The following is a 17,170-nucleotide window of genomic DNA, read 5'->3' on the forward strand; positions in this document are numbered from 1 at the left end:
CACTTTGCCTCCAACCCTCAGTTCCTCACTTTTTTTTTTGAGATGGGGGTCTCACTCTGTTGCCCAGGCTGGAGTGCAGCCTCAACCTCCTGGGATCAAGCAATCCTCCCACCTCAGCCTCCCAAATAGCTGGGACAATAGGCATGCGCCACCACGCCCAGCTAATTTTTTCAACATTTATTTTATTTTTTTGTAGAGACAGGGTCTTGCTATACTGCCCAGGCTGGTCTCAAACTCCTGGCCTCAAATGATCCTTCTGCTTTGGCCTCCCAAAGCACCGGGATTACAGGTGCCTGCCACTGTGCCCGGCAGTTCCTCATCTTTAAAGCAGGGTGGTGGGGCACCTGAACAGTCTTTTGTCCTCAGGGTTGTTGGGAGACACAGCTAAGATGATGATGGGCACAGACTAGGACATTAGCGTCACCACCCAGAGGGTGCTGTCCTGGGTGCTGACCCCAAGGCTTTGGGGTAACCACAGGCAGGGAGGGGCTTACCTTTCATGCCGCCGGAGAACCCCCTCCAGTTGGCAAAGATCATCAGGGGCAACTTCTCCCGGTTGAAGTCCTTGATGGCCTGGGCGGTTTTGTAGGCTGAGTCTGGGAACCACACCTGCCCTGCCTGCTGAATTATCTGGAACACAGAGCTGTGGGGATCAGATGTCTCCACGCAACAGCAGCCCAGGACACAGGGATGGCTGCCACAGCCTTGCCCTGGATGGCAGGCGATCTGATCTGTGCTGGCCCCAGCACCAGAGCCAGGGCTCAGAAGGATGGAAGCCCCATCTCCTCGGCTCAGGACCAGGCTTGACCCTCCCATTGCAGCCCAGCAAGGTTCCCGTGGCCCTCATTTACAGGCTCGGAGGGGTGCCGAGCTCGGCGAGGTCACACTGAGCTGGGGGAAAGCTGGCCCTGGGACCCAGCCCTCTGACTCCTGAGCTCTTCTCAGTCTATGCCCTGGCCTAGCGCAGAAACAGCAACACGGGCAGGGCAGGAGGCGGGAAGGGTTTCTAGGGACCTTTATCATCTGCTGAGGAAGAAGCAAGAAGGTGCAGCCCTTTAGGCAACCCATAGAGAAAGTGTCAGAGAAACAGGCACTGAGCCCCCCAGGGCCAGGGACTGCACTGGGTCCCCTGCTTCTCCACCTGAGCTGGCAGGGCAGGGATGGGACCCCCATGCCTAGGACCCACTCTCAAGACAGTACTGCTGGCTGAACCAGCAGCCACAGCTCCTGGCCCCCTCACCTTGGCCTCAGAATCCAGGTTGGCAGGGTCTGCAGGGACCGCCACCTCCACAGTCCGCGTCTCCACAGCAATCACTCCCACGGGAATCCCCCCAAGCCTGGAAAATGAGCACTGGTGAGCCAGACCCTGGGCAGCACCCCAGAAGCATTTGGGGACCTCTGGGTGTGGGGGTGAGGGCATGTGGAAGAGAATGTTCTTTTTAATCTGGCGGATTATTTTATTGGAAGGCAAAGAAAAAGCCCCAAAATGGTAAGAGCCTCGAAAGGTAGCAGACCCATTGGTGCCCTTTTTGGGGCAAGAACCATCAGAGGAGGGCTGGGATGGTGTGGGGCCTAGAGCAGCATGAGCCACTAGAACTTTCCGTGATGAGGGCCACGTTCTCCATCTGCATGGTCCAGTACAGGAGTTGTGGGCTGCACGTGGAACGTGGCAAGTGTGAGGAATGGAACAGGTCATCCTCTGGCACTTTGACTTAGTTCAATCTAAACGGAAGGAGCGGGGCATGGTGGCTCACGCCTGTAATCCCAGCACTTTGGGAGTCTGAGGCAGGAGGATTGCTTGAGTCCAGGAGTTTGAGACCAGCCTGGATAGCACAGTGAGACCCTGTATCTGCAAAAAATAAAAAAATTGGCTAGGTGTGGCGGTGCACACCTGTGGTCCCAGCTACTTGGGAGGCTGAGGTGGGAGGATTGCTTGAGCCCAGGAGGTCAAGGCTGCAGTGAGCAGTGATCACGCCTCTGCACTCCAGCCTGGGTGACAGAGCAAGACCCAGTCTCAAAATAATACTAATAATAATGAAACTAAAGAATCACATGTGGCCAGCAGCTACTACACTGGACAGCATAGGTCTAGACATCAAGTTGCACTTGGGAAGGGCTGAGCGATGTTGAACAGGACAGAGACTCAGCTCAGGGGATGCCATTACATCAGTTACTTGCTATTGAACTGTGCATCACTACATGATTCTCATTTACCCTACAAGGCAGGGGTTGGGGAGAGCAGTCTTCAAAGTGTTTTCACATGGAAGGTGGAATGGATTTTTTTTTTTTTTGCTTTGTTTTTAAAAATATAATTTATTTTATTTTATTTTATTTATTTTGAAGATGGAGTCTCGCTCTGTCACCCAGGCTGGAGTGCAATGGTGCAATCTCAGCTCACTGCAACCTCCGCCTCCTGGGTTCAAACAGGCTGGTGTCAAACCCTTGAGCTCAAGTGATTCTCCTGCGTTGGTCTCCTGAAGTGCTGGGATTACAGGCATGTGAGCCACTGTGCCCAGCTGTATTTTATTTATTCATTCATTCATTCATTCATTCATTCATTTATTGAGACAGAGTCTCCCTCTGTCACCCAGGCTGGAGTGCAGTGATGTGATCTAGGCATGCTGCAACTTCCGCCTCCTGGGTTCAAGTGATTCTCCTGCCTCAGCCTCCTGAGTCGCTGAGATTAAAGGCACCTGCCACCATGTCCAGCTAATTTTTGTATTTTAAGTAGAGATGGGGTTTCGCCATGTTGGCCAGGCTGGTCTTGAACTCCTGACCTCACGTGATCTGCCCACCTCAGCCTCAAAGTGTTGGGATTGCAGGCGTGAGCCACTGCGCTCAGCCCTGGATGTACTTTAGTATTTATTGCCTAAGATGTAAATGACAGCAGCCATTCCCACTTATGGAGTATGTAGGACATTTTAAGTGTTTCACCTATGTTACTGCATCTAATCATCACAATAATCCTTTGGGGTAGAATTATTATCCCTATTTTACAGATGTGGAGGACCAGAGAGGGTGAGTGATGGAGATGGGGCTTGGCCTCAGGTCCAGCACAGAGCCTGGACTTACAGCTGCGACATCGTACCAGGAACCTGAGTGGTAAATGATGAGGATGCAGCTCTGGGCTCATTACAAGGAGGAACTTTCAGGCAGGTGGAGCTGTCCAAAGAGATGGAGGCTACAAGGCTGAAGGGTGAGCTGCCCAGCTCGGAAAGCATGCAAGCATTTCAGCCTCCCACCAACACTGGCATACAACAGGGCTCCTGTCCATGGCTCCCCTACAGTGGAATGCAGAGTGCCAGTGTCTGTGAAGTTTTCTGAGGACAGCACACAAGGCCACCTTCTGATGCGCAGTGGAGTTGTTAGCCCTCGTGGCCTGGGGCCTGATTTCCGGCAGGGGTCCCAGGCCTCAGGAGGAGGTTGGCTGAGATACTTTCTAAGGGCACATATAGACACTCCAGAAACCATCCCCCAAATTGCTTTTTTCTTTTCGAAAATCCTGAGGCCCAGAAGCAAATTGCCCCTGGAGGTCTGTGGTCTCACACCTGGGGGTCCCAGTGCCTGGTGAGCCAGACATGGGCAGCCTGCTCCCGTCTGCATGATTACCTTGCTCGTCCTGTCACCACGGTCTGCGCCCAGGGTGCCATGATTTCCTTGAAACTGCCATGGTCAAAGAATCCACTCTGCCACGTTCCCTTCAGAGCTGTGGGCAGAAGGGCAAAAGCCCAGGCTGGACGGCCAGGTGGCTGCGGCCCCCCAGGACATGCCTGGCTGAGTAAAATCTCCCTAAGGACAGCCTGGCTTTAACCTCGTAGCCCCGATACCCCTTTCTACCTACAACCACACAGGTCCCAACTCCTTTCCCCCCTTCCCAAAACACCTCAAAAGACAAACAAGGCTGCAATAAATATACCAAGTCAAGAATTCAGTCCACACGGAATATCTGACTACCATCGACAACCAGCCAATTCCAAACATGCTGAGATTCTAATCACAGCCTCTGCCCTCTCTTCCTAAGATGCAGAGAGTGGACAGACACCTCCGGAAGGCGGGATTTCAGGAACGGACCACCTGCCCCAAAAAACTCATCCCTCACCTGCTAGCTGCTGGTTGCAGCTTAACAACCACTTAATTGAGAAAAAAGTTTCAATTTCCCAGAGATAGACAGAGAGAGAATATGATGATTTCAACCACAGCCATCGGTGGGAAGCAAACAATGACTTAAATCCATGCAACAGCATAAATGGCTGTGGCTCTGACCAGGAGGCACAGCCAGAGTGGGAGGCGTCTCAGGCATGGGAGGCCCGGTACCCAGGCACGCAACAGCCCAACTTCAGCATCTGCTGAGGACTGGCCTGACAGTGAGAAGCGGAACATTTTTTAATTGAGATAAGCAGCCCCCTCAGTGTTTACTGGCCAGAAAGCCCAAGAGAAATGAAAAGAGAGAGAAGGAAGCCACAGGGCTCCTTGCACTGGCCGGAGTCTAGCACGGTCCCGAGGGTCACCTCTCCTGCATTGCACGGCCGAGGAGCAGCCAAGTCTAAAGGTAGCAGCATGTGAAATTCTAGATTTGGGATATAGTGACAGGAGCAGCTCGGCTTTCCTGTTGTGTTCTGGTTGCTCAGAATGAAATAATATACCTCCAAGAGAGAAACTCATCCCTTTCAGAGAAAAGGAGAGAATGTGTATACGCAAAAATGTGTGTGCATGTGCATGTGTGTTCACGTGTCCACGTGTGTGTGTGTGTGTGTGTGTCTGTGTGTGTAGGTATAGAAGAGGCCAAATTGGCCAGGCATGGTGGCTCATGTCTGTAATTCCAGCACTTTGGGAGGCTGAGGTAGGCAGATCACTTGAGGTCAAGAGTTCAAGACCAGCCTGGCCAACATGGTAAAACTCTGTCTCTACTAAAAATACAAAAATTAGCTGGGTGTGGTGGCAGGCACCTGTAATCCCAGCTACTCAGTAGACTGAGGCAGGAGAATCACTTGAACCCAGGAGGCAGAGATTGCAGTGAGCCAAGATCACGCCACTGCACTCCAGCCCGGGCGGCAGAGCAACAATGTCTCAAAAAAAAAAAAAAAAAAGAAGAGACCAAATTACCTATCCTGTGTAAACTCACAGAGTTCCTTTGTAAGAGAGAACGAAAGAGAGAAAGATGGAGTCTTCTCTTTGAAACTCTGATGTTTCAGCACTGAATTTTCTACTGATGAGACAGTGGGGCAGTTAGAGATCACGGAGCATGGAGCATCAGGGGAGGGAGACCATGACCACCATTGTACCCCACCTCCATCTATTAGCTCCAGAAATTGGAGGCTGTTTCCACCCCTTCTGGGTCCATGACTGAGGAAAAGCCTGGAATAAAATCTCCATTTCTCCACTCTCCCTGCATTTGATTTCAGGTGTACCTCTCTGGGATATGAGAACAAATATCAAGCCTTCTACCTAAGTGCTCCTTTGTCTCAAGCCCTAGAAAGACACCCAAGACGAGGTCCTAGGCAAAATACTTTAGAACTTACTTGGGTGAGGCCTTCCTGCAAGCATCCACCGGGGTCGTAGGGAGCTCTGGATGGGAGGAATTCAATTTCTCTGTCAATGGGGTCAGTGGGTGTGATGATAGGGACAGGGCTGTGATTATCCTAAAAAAGAAAGCCAAGTCTCTGACTCAGTCTGTGGTGCTTGTCAATAATGCCTCTGATCAGCACTTTGCTCCTGACTATGATTATGCCTGGTTATGCAGCAATATCCCCTCCCTAGGGCTCCTGAAGCCACTGCTCTGATTGGAAAATGCCAGATAAGGACTGGCCATCCCATGGATTCTTCTGAAATCTAGTTTATGAACTCCTGAGTGTGCTTCCCGGTTCACATGGCATCACTGATGCTGGGAAGTTAAAGAAACACAGGAAAGGGTTGCTACTGTTACATATGGTCAGATAGGAGGAAAAACATCTTAAAAGAAAGAAAAAGAGAAAAAGAGATTGGTTGCAGAGAGTGGTAACAGATGGCATGCAGATGGGGAAAAGGCGCACTTGGGAATACAAACTGACATTTGTGACTTAGGGTTCTTGGTAGAAGATCTGGAATGACCTGAACTCTGGAAACCCAACCTCTCAGAAATGATTATAATGAAGAAAGACAACCTCACTCATTTGTAAGGAATGTTACAGTTAACCAAGAACTGTGCCCACTATTGTCCCCTTCTTACTTTGGTGAGGACCTATCCAATGCTGTGCTCTAAATATCACTTCACTTAATCATCGTGATAACACCATGAGTTAGGTGCTATTATTATTCCCGTTTCACAGATGAGGAAACAGGCTCGGAAAAACCTAGGGACCCTCCCAGTGTCTTACAGCTACTGAGGAGGAATCCAGGAATCAAATCCAGCGTGATTGTAAAGCTTGAAGACTCAGTATTGTCCAGTGCTGCCTCTTGTCAAGAGGCAATACTACGTCTTTCTAAAGGATCAACAGATAGCATCCTTACAATGGCATTAGTGCCACCAAAAGAGCAAAGGACAGCTAGTACAGGGCTAGGCGTCAGAGAGAGAAGAAAGAAGGAGTAAGAAAAATCAACCCCAGCCACATGTGTAGTGCTTCCTGCTCCCCAGCCTCCCACACCACCCAGGAGGTGACAGGGACACAATTAGCCCGTGAGCTTGATGATAGAGTCTTCCAGGCTCTAAGCTGCAGGGGGAGTACTGCACCTTTGGCATATAGGACAGCCACTCCAGAATGGTATAAACCCCCTCAAAGTCATCTGGCACGGTGATGTGGGAAACGCCATTGTAATGCATGATCTGAACGCCACCCAGCTGGTTGTTGGATGTGTAGACCTCTCTTCCCAGGACCTGCTTTGACACAACATGGTTAGCAACGTCCTGCATGGCACAGGGCTCTACTACCTGTTTGGAAATCATCTCAGCACTTCTCGATCCTGGCTACACATTAGAATCACCCAGTGGATTTCAAAAATCCTGATGCTCAGGCTACATTCCGACCAATTATATCAGAATCTATGAGGCTGGGACTCAGGCATTAGTTTTTGTGTTTTGTTTGTTTTTTAGTTTCTAGGTAATTCCAACATGGAGCCCAATTTGAGAACCGGTGATGCTGCTGACTGCTACCTTGACCATCTCCAAAGCAAAACCCTAGCTAGAGTTTCTGATTCAGCAGGTCTGCAGCAGGGCTTGAGGATTTGCATGTCTAAAAAGTTCCCAGCTGATGCTGATGCTGATACTGTTGGTTCAAGAACCAGACTTGGAGACTTTGGTTGGGATTTGAGCAGACATTAAGTATAGAGACTTCAACATGGAAAATGTTTGAATACAGTGACAATAGTAGAATACAAAACTGTGTATCCACTATAAATTAGCCACATAAAGACAGAAGATGAGAGGGAGCTATACCAGAATGAGAGAAGCTGCAAAATTACTCTTCTGGGGGGTCCTTTTCTAATTTTCTGCAATGCGTTATGGAAATTTCTTTGCTTTAATAATTTCTTTTGAAATATCAGTAATACAGGGAGTTAGATCCACCAGAATAGCCTAAAACTATTTTTTTTCTCATAAGGAGCCCAGATAACTGCAAATAGGAAAAAAAGAGTTCTTGTATCAGTAGGAATGAAACTGGTTTCATATTGAGAAAAATCCCCGACCAGAGACCAACGGGAATGTTAAAATGACTCCTGGCCCCCAAGAATCCACTCCGCACAGGCCCCTTTTTCGTCACCTTGTTGAGAGCACTTGCTCCCGTGAGGATGATGTGGGAGTTCTCCACCTGGATCACTCGCTGGCCCAGCCTCACCAAGTAGGCCCCGATCCCAAGGGCTCGGCAGGTCACCTGTGGAGAGAGGACGCCTTCTGAATTCTGGAGAGTGGCGAGGGACCCAGCCCCCACAGCAGGGAAGAGTCCAGGAACCTGCTGGGCCCAAATGGAAGTTATGTTTTGACCAACGGCAACCCAATTTGAAGCCAAACCTCAGTAGAGGCAAAAGCCTATTCTTGAGGCCACTTTATTGAGCTTGGATTCCTATATGGAAATAACACAGTTAACAAAGACAGCCGTAAAGACAAGCAGCAGACACTGAACATTTCAGATCTTAAGAGGCTTGTGTGTAGCTCTTCTGAGCTTGGGCATTCATGGGCCATTGCAGCCTCTTAACAACCAAAAGGACACCTAGGAGTGCATGTAAAAACTAGTGAAATTCAAATAAGGTCTGTACTGAGTTAACAATATTGTGCTAATGTCAATTTCCTGGTTTTGATAATGTACTAGAGTTATGTGAGTGCCATGGAGGAAGCAGGGTGAAGGTTGCTTGGAAATTCTCTGTACTATCTTATAACTTGTGGTGGGTCCTAAATGACTTCAAAGTAAAAAGACTGTACATATAAGCTAGAAAACAAGCCCAAGGAAGATGCTCATGACCAACATTTACCACCTTGGAAACTGAAGAGTCAACATTGCATGTAAAAATAAGGCCTTCCAAGGCAGTTTATCATTAAAGAGCACTATTACTCCTGCTGCTGCTGTTGCTGCTGCTGCTGCTGCTGTTAGAGTAGGTAGGTAGGCAGACATGAGCAGGGCAGGAGAGGAAGGCAACCATCAGGTGATAGTTAGGCAGTTGTTAAAGTGTCTCTCTAAAATAACAATTGGTCACAGCTGGCTCCAGGGATAGGCAGGCTCCTGATAGATGAAAACACCTGAAGCCAGTGATCAGCAGCTTCCCAATCAGATCTCGGTTGCTGGGCAGGTGGGCTCAAGCGTGGCAGAGTTTATCTGCTACGTGACCTGCTTCTAGGAACACTTGACTGGTAAGGGAAGAATGCCTCCAGTGAGCATGCACACAACTTCAGTAAACACACTGTGCATGCGGCCCCTCCTAAGTGCTGGCAGGCCACTTGCATGCAGACAGCCCACCCCAAGGGAAGAAACACAAACCCTAGAATCATGCCAATGCATAAAAACCCAAAAGGGTCAGATGAGGCACCTGAATCTCTCAAGTTGCCTTGCTTGGCTCTCTTCCGAGTGTACTTCATTTCGTTCTTGCTCTAAAACTTTTTAAAAACTTTCACTCCTGCTGAGAAACTTGCCTCGGTCTCTTACTCTGCCTTAGACCCATACAGATTCACCACCACAAACACCACCACCGCCACCGCCACCACCGCCACCACTACTGCTACTATTGCTAGTACTAGAATTACTACTAGTACTACTACTACTACTACAGTACTACCATAGTACTACAGTAGTACTACTACTAGAAACAGAAAACATTTTTGGAAAGACCATGGGGATGGGATGGGGACTACTCCTTATATGCCAGTTAAAGTCAGATAAAAGTTCTTCTAAACATTCAATACCTTTAAAATAAGATGAGATTGGACCCTGATTCAAACAAATCACTAGAAAAGGGTATTTTGAGACAACTGTTAAACCACACTGGGTTCCAGTGATATTGCTGATTCTGTTGGATGTAATATTTGTATTTCAGTTATGTTTTTAAAAAGCAGGGGAAGAGGGTGGGAGTCCTTATCTGTTAAAGATCTACCCTTACACTTTGGGAGGCCGAGACGGGCAGATCACGAGGTTGGGAGATCGAGACCATCCTGGCTAACATGATGAAACCCCGTGGCCACTAAAAAATGCAAAAAACTAGCGGGGCAAGGTGGCGAGCGCCTGTAGTCCCAGCTACTCAGGAGGCTGAGGCAGAAGAATGGCAGAAACCCGGGAGGTGGAGCTTGCAGTGAGCTGAGATCCGGCCACTGCACTCCAGCCTGGGCGACTGAGCAAGACTCCATCTCAAAAAAAAAAAAAAATCTACCCTTAAGTATTTGTGGATGGAAAGACATGATGGGGGCTGGCTTTAAAATACTCTAAAACAGGGTGCAGGGGATGGGGGTGAGACTGAGGAAATAGCAGTGGGGCGTCATGTGGTAAATGTAGGAGGTATGTGATTGGCACATGGAGTTTATTACTGATTCCCTCTAATTTTGTGACTATTTTAAAGTTTCTATAATGGAAAGTTGAAAAGTAAGAGAAAATAGAAGAGGACTCACCAAGCTAATGGTGACGATCTCTTCGTAAGCCAGAGAGGACTCCCCAGCAATCATGCCTGAGCCCCTCAGATTCTCCACGCCCAAGCCATCATCCTTTCCGATGATATCCGTGATCATGTATCTTCAAAAGCAAACACAGGTTAAAGGCTGGGCTCTAGCCCAGAAAAATCCAAGGTGGATGCATTTTCCAAGGAGGGACTGACTGGGCAGCAAGGTGAGAGATTGGAAGCAGACAAAGCATCCAGAGGCAAAATGAAATTGGCATCTAGGACCCTCACAATGGGTGCTGAGATTTCTAAAAGGGCAAGTATGGAATCAACAATCATCACCCTGCTCTGTAATCCCAGCACTTTGGGAGATCGAGGTGGGCAGATTGCTTGAGGTCAGGAGTTTGAGACCAGCCTGACCAATATGGCGAAACCCCATCTCTACTAAAAATACAAAAGTTAGCTGGACGTGGTGGCACACGCCTGTAATCCCAGCTACTTGGGAAGCTGCGGGAGAAGAGTAACTTGAACCTGGGAAGTGGAGGTTGCAGTGAGCCAAAATTGCACCACTGCACTCCAGCCTGGGTGACAGAGCAAGATTCTTTCTCAAATAAATAAATAAATAAATAAATCATTCATCACCCTGCTCCCATCTGTGAACGGAAAATAAAAACTAGGACCACGATTCACAATGCCAAAAGGAACAATTTAAGCTGAAGCTGAGTCGTGCAAGCTGCCTTTCCTTTCGTTCCTTTTGTAAGCAGATAGATACAGATAAAGGTGAAGTATCTCCACAGGTAGTTTCTCTATGTCCACCTTATCTTATAGAAAGTGCTGACTCACTGAGCGCAAGAATACATAACTGACTTTCCCTGCCTGCGCTTTTTCTCTTGCAACATGTGATTACCAGAACTTCCCTCTTTCCCCTCCAGGCTGCTTTTCTCCTTTAAATACTGAAGGCCTCCAAATCATCTTTGAAGAAAGGCACAGGCCACAGATGGTTTCTATGGTTCCGTGTTCTTTGCTTCTGGATGTGTCCTTAACCTTGGCAAAATAAACTCAATCGATTGAGACCTGTCTCAGATACTTTTTGGTTTATACAAAAAAAAGATGTCTGCTTGAGCAAAGGCCGTCTCAGTGAAATGTCACCCTCAGCCCATATTCCTCCAATGGTCTCAGAGAGATGCGGGTACACAGAGGAAGCCTGTTCACAATCAATCAATCAAAGATTTCAGGGCCACATAATAAGCATGAGAAACAGTGTCCAGCTAGCCACTGTTACAGATTCACAATGCACTCTAGCATGTGTGATGGTTAATACAGTCAACTTTAGGATGCAAAGTATTGTTTCTGGGTGTGTCTGTGAGGGTGTTGCTAGAGGAGATTAACATGTGAGTCAGTGGACTGGCAGAGGAAGACCCACCCTCAATGTGGGTGGACACCATCCAATCATCCAGCTGCCAGTGCGGCTAGAAAAAGCAGGCGAAAGAAGGTGGAGTAAGCTGGCTTGCTGAGTTTTCTGGCTTTCATCTTTCTCACACTCTGGATGCTTCCTGCCCTCAAACATCAGACTCCAGGTTCTTCAGCCTTTGGACTCTTGGACTTATGCCAGTGGTTTGCCAGGGGCCCTCGGGCCTTTGGCCACTGAAGGCTGCACTGTTGACTTCCCCACTTTTGAGGCTTTTAGACTCAGACCAAGCCACCACTGGCTTCCTTGCTCCTCAGCTTGCAGACAGCCTATCATGGGACTTTACCTTATGATCGTGTGAGTCAATTCTCCTTAATAAAGTCCCTTTCATTTATATACATATATCCTACTAGTTCCGTCCCTCTGGAGAACGCTAATACAGCATGCTACAGGTACTGAGAAGGCCTGCAGTAAAGATGTTTATGAGATCTCATTTAACCCAGTGTTTCCCAAACTCATCTGACTATGGAATTTCCCCCCAACTTATCACTAACATTGCAAAAAAATCCAGTCTGGGAAATCCTGAATCAGTTAATGCCACTAAGAAAAACATAACTTGTGCTGGAAAAGATAGTCAGTAGCCTCTGAATGCTCTCAAAGAACAGACCTCTCTCTGTCCCACCCATACCTTCCCAGTTTGCCAAGTCACCGCTACATCAGTTTGATCATAAAAAGTGAGCCTGCAGTTCCTAGTAGATTCACGAGAATCCAATCTCATTCTCCCTGCATGAAGTGCTATTTTTGTGAAAGGAGTCACTCATCTTAGAATGACAAGGATGGATTCACTTTGGAGAGTATAACAAATGTTTAAGGCATCAGTGCCCCCAACAGGCATTGGTTCCCATCATACAAACACCACCACCCCGCTGGAAAACATCGCCACGAGCCCCGAGGAAAGAAGACAGCTGAAATTAACCACAAGCAAAATTAAGGAGCTACCTGATAAGTTATTTACCTGGATTCTCCTCCTTCCTCGATGTGTTTACAGTGGACAGAGTTCAGGGAGCTGATTCTGGTGTAGTCTTGGGGAGTCAGGTACAGGTATTTAAATCCCTTAAAAAATATTTTAGTGAGGCTATGAATCCAGTTCCCTGCACTGAAAGCCACTGTTTTGGTTTTTTTTTAATGTAAACATTGTAGGGATGGATAATAACATGTTAGTAACATGTCAATGACACATTAATACATCTCATGTAAATACCATATTAATAACATCCATAAACTGAAGTTCTGCTTTGAGCTAAGCTCTCCTCTAAGGATCATCTCATTTTTATTTCTTATTGCCAGCACCCCAACATGAAATTTTAATTTTCAAGATACACTGTTTATCCACTGTTTACATACTCTGTATATGTATATATGTTAACAAATATTTTATTGCCACCCCAAAAATTATTTTTCTGTCTTCTTGGGGGTAGTGGGCAATACCACCCCCAGAGAAAGCATGCTCTGAATGGAAAGGATGACTGTCCCCTGTCGTTTCACATCTCAGAATGCGTGTGTTTCCCCCATTCATCTTGCCTTTGATGGCAGCTGGTATCTATACAACTCCCCGAAGATTTTTTTTTTTTTTGAGACGGAGTCTCACTCTGTTGCCGGGACTGGAGTGTAGTGGCCAGAACTCAGCTCACTGCAAGCTCCGCCTCCCGGGTTCACGCCATTCTCCTGCCTCAGCCTCCCGAGTAGCTGGGACTACAGGCGCCCGCCACGTCGCCCGGCTAGTTTTTTGTACTTTTGAGACGGGGTTTCACCATGTTAGCCAGGATGGTCTCGATCTCCTGACCTCGTGATCCGCCCGTCTCGGCCTCCCAAAGTGCTGGGATTACAGGCTTGAGCCACCGCGCCGGGCCAGATTTTTTTTTAATTGAGGTGGGGGGTCTCACTCAGTTGCCCAGTCTGGAGTGCAGTGGTATGATGATCACAGCTCAGTGCAGCCTTGAACTCCTGGGCTCCAAGTGATCCTCCCACCTCAACTTCCCAAGTAGCTGGGGCTGACTACGGGCATGCACTATCACGCTCACCTAGTTTTTTAATCAGTAGAGACGAAGTCTGGCTATGCTGCCTACGTTACCTAGGTTGGTCATGAATTCCCGGCTTCAAGCTATCCTCCCACCCAAGCCTCCTGGGTTGTTGGGATGACAGGTGTGAGCCATAATTCTAAGAACACTATGAGGCCAGGGAGTTGACACAATCACCTCTGCATCCTCAGTGTGCACTGCATTCAGGAGCACACAGCATATATCAGCTCAGGGTTTATAGACTTCTTTCATTATTCCCGTAAGGAGCCTTTGTACATCTTTTTTTTTCTAATCACCATTCCCACCCCCCCCACAGTGAAATGTTAATATCACTGATATACTGTACGCCTGTTTATACACCACATGTATATCTGTGCTTTATACATAAGTGAGATTTTTTTTCACCTCTTGCAGGTGCTAGCACTCCCATTGAAAATACAGTAGCAGCTGAGCAGAATCACCCTGCCCCGCCAGCTTCACGACGTACTTTGTGGGGGTCTTCTGGGTCCACCCAAGCCACGTGGAACATGTGTTTGATCTCCTCTGCCATGCCAATACGGGCGCCACTGTTGGCTGCCACGTAGATTTTGGGAATGCCCAGTGCCCGGGCCATCTCAGATGCCCGCAGGTACAGAAGGTCCTCCCCAGGGCCAAAGGATCCAATGCGAAAGGTGATATCGTTGCCGATGACAATCATGTCCCGTCCTTCCGGGTACTCCTGGGTCTTAAACCTCATTTTGAAGGCCACCATGCCCACCTGGCAAGGGGGTGAATGCACAAGGAAAATGAGTTTGTTTCTCTGGGGGAAAACTTTTTATTTTAGTTATTATTATTATTTTTGATACAGGGTCTTGCTCTGTTGCCCAGGCCAGAGTGCAGTGGTGCAATCATAGCTCATTACAGCCTCAACCTTCTGGGCTTAAGCAATCACCCTGCCTCAGTCTCTCGAGTAGCTGAGACTATAGGTGTGCACCATCACAACTAGCTAATTTTTAAATTTTATGTAGAGACAAGTTCTCATCATGTAGCCCAGGCTGGTCTTGAACTTCTGACCTCAAGTGATGCACCCACCTTGGCCTCCCAAAGTACTGGGATTACAGGTATGAGTTACTGCACCTGGCCCAAAAATATTTTTAAGGGAGCGACTCCAGCCAGGGGCTAGGCTCTGCTGTTACCTCATTTCCACCAGGAAGTCGGTTCATCTCCACCAGCTGGCCCTGAGAGTCCAACACTAATTCAGTGTATGTCAGGATGTCTTTGGGATACTTGTCTGGGGAGCCCCACAGTTTAAAGAGAGCCTGGGGAGAGAAGAGGAAAGAGAAAAACCTTGAAGTCATCAGTAGGGAGGAACTATCTTTCCCAGATGGAGATGATGTGTCATGATTCCCGGGTGAATTTTGTAGCTCACTCTCTCTTTTCAAATCATGAAATATTTAAAGCACCCATTCAGTGGCTCTGTCAAATCTTGATTTTTCCATAGTTGTTTAAGGTATTTGAAAGAAAGACAAGAGATGTGACTGAAGCCCCAGCTCATTCTTCCTCCCCACCTCCAACCCACAGGTGACCATTCCCTTGACTTCAGTGCCTACCAGTCCTATGCATGCTTTTCATCTATTTTCCTTCATCCTGTATGCATACATTGCAAACACACAGTATTATTTTGCACTGCAAACTTTAAATAAATGGTACCACACTGGACACATCCTTCTGCGAATTACTCTTTTTTTCCCCCCCACTTTTATTGCCCAGGCTAGAGTGCAGTGGCGCGATCTCGGCTCACCGCAACCTCCACCTCCTGGATTCAAGTGATTCTCCTGCTACTCCTCCTGAGTAGCTGGGATTACAGGGATGCACCACTGCGCCCAGCTAATTTTGTATTTTTAGTAGAGATGGGATTTCTCCATGTTGGTTAGGCTGGTCTCGAACTCACAGCCTCAGGTGATCCACCCACCATGCCCTCCCAAAGTGCTGGGATTACAGGTGTGAGCTACCACGCCCAGCTGCAAAATTACTTTTTCTACTCCTCTTTGAGAGATTTATCCATATTGATAAATTTAACTCTGGTCTGCTGTTCAGTTTTCCATTCTCTCTCTTTCTCTCTCTCTCTGTATATATGGAGATACAGATACAGACACAGACAGACAGCCAGGCGCGGTGGTTCACGCCTGTAATCCAAACACTTCGGGAGGGCGAGGCGAGCAGATCACCTGAGGCCAGGAGTTTAAGACCAGCCTGGCCAACATAGTGAAACTCTTTCTCCACTATAAATTAAAAAATTAGCCAGAAACGGTGGTGCACGCCTGTAATCCCAGCTACTCCAGAGGCTGAGACAAGAGAATCGCTTGAACCCTGGAGGTGGAGGTTGCAGTGAGCCAAGATCTCGCCCTCCACTCCAGCCTGGGTGACAGAGCGAGGCTCTGTCTCAAAAAAAAAAAAAAAGATAGATAGACGTGTACACACACACACACACGCACGTGCATACACCTAGGAGTGGAACTGTAGAATTTCTGGGACACAGGGAATGTGAAGCTTCAACTTCACTGATACTATTGCTCCCAGTGTTTTTGTATCCCTTCACAAGCACAGTAAGAACGTATAAGGACTCTTCTGCTCCATATATTCTACAGCATTTGGTCTTGTAAAGTTTTTTTGAGGGTCTTGTTGTGTCACCCAAGCTGGAGTGCAGTGGTGTAGTCATGGCTACACCTCACTGCAGCCTCAAACTCCCAGGCTCAAGTGATCCTCCCATCTCAGCCTCAGTAGCTGGGACTACAGGCATGTGCCACCACACCAGACTATTTTTTAAATTTTTTGTAGAGACGGGGCTTTGCCATGTTGCCCAGGCTGGTCTCGAACTCCTGAGCTCAAGCAATCTGCCCACCTCAACCTCCCAAAGTGCTGGGATTACAGGTGTGAGCCACCACACTGGCATGTACAATTTTTTAATGTTTACTCAACTGCTGTGTGTGAAACCATGTTGTGGTATTAACCTGTACTTCACTGATTATTAGTGAGGTGAGTGCCTTTTAATATGTTTATTAACCATGTGGGTTTCTTTTTGGCAAGCTTTCTGTTTATAACCCCTACCCCTATTTTGTATGGTTTTGCTTTCTTTCCTCATTGATTTACAAGCGTTCTATAGATGAGCTACTTCTAATCCCCTGCTGATCATAAGGCACCGAAATGTATTCTCCCAATCTGGGACTTCTCTTTCCTCTTTTGCAGAAACAAATTTTAAGTTTTAATGTAAATTTATGGGTCTTTTCCTGTATAGCTTATGCTTTTCACTGACTCCAGGTGGCTTTAATCCTCTTAAAGTTTATTTTTGTTATTGGATGTGGCAGAGATCGAAGTTTATTTTTTCCAATCAGATAAGCAATTTCCCGAAGATCATCCCCTCATTCACAATCTCGCCTCCGCATTCTATCAACATTCTATTTATGAGTGGGCCTGAGTCTAGGTTCCCTGTTCTGTCTAGTTCTGTCACACCACCACACTGTCTTAATTACTGTTGCCTTAAAATAAAGTGACGACATCTGCTAAGATGACTCCTCCTGACTTTGTTCTTATTCAAAATGGTTTTTGCTATTCATGAGCTTTTACTTTTCCATATGAATTTTAGGATCAGCCTCCAAGTTTC

General features: G+C 47.5%; 1 protein-coding gene across 1 annotated transcript in view; it reads right to left on the reverse strand.

Moving 5' to 3' along the window:
• Window positions 1-17,170, reverse strand: part of ACACB (acetyl-CoA carboxylase beta) — a 140,154-nt gene that overhangs the window by 6,897 nt on the left and 116,087 nt on the right. Inside the window, 11 exon segments of the mRNA XM_033220706.1 lie at window positions 495-630; window positions 1,241-1,337; window positions 3,610-3,706; window positions 5,520-5,549; window positions 5,552-5,639; window positions 6,707-6,850; window positions 7,731-7,841; window positions 10,058-10,178; window positions 12,468-12,565; window positions 14,018-14,287; window positions 14,706-14,828. Coding sequence (XP_033076597.1) covers window positions 495-630; window positions 1,241-1,337; window positions 3,610-3,706; window positions 5,520-5,549; window positions 5,552-5,639; window positions 6,707-6,850; window positions 7,731-7,841; window positions 10,058-10,178; window positions 12,468-12,565; window positions 14,018-14,287; window positions 14,706-14,828 — 1,315 coding nt within the window.

The sequence above is a fragment of the Trachypithecus francoisi genome, unplaced genomic scaffold, assembly GCF_009764315.1.
Source record: "Trachypithecus francoisi isolate TF-2019V2 unplaced genomic scaffold, Tfra_2.0 Lachesis_group11, whole genome shotgun sequence".
NCBI lineage: Eukaryota > Metazoa > Chordata > Mammalia > Primates > Cercopithecidae > Trachypithecus > Trachypithecus francoisi.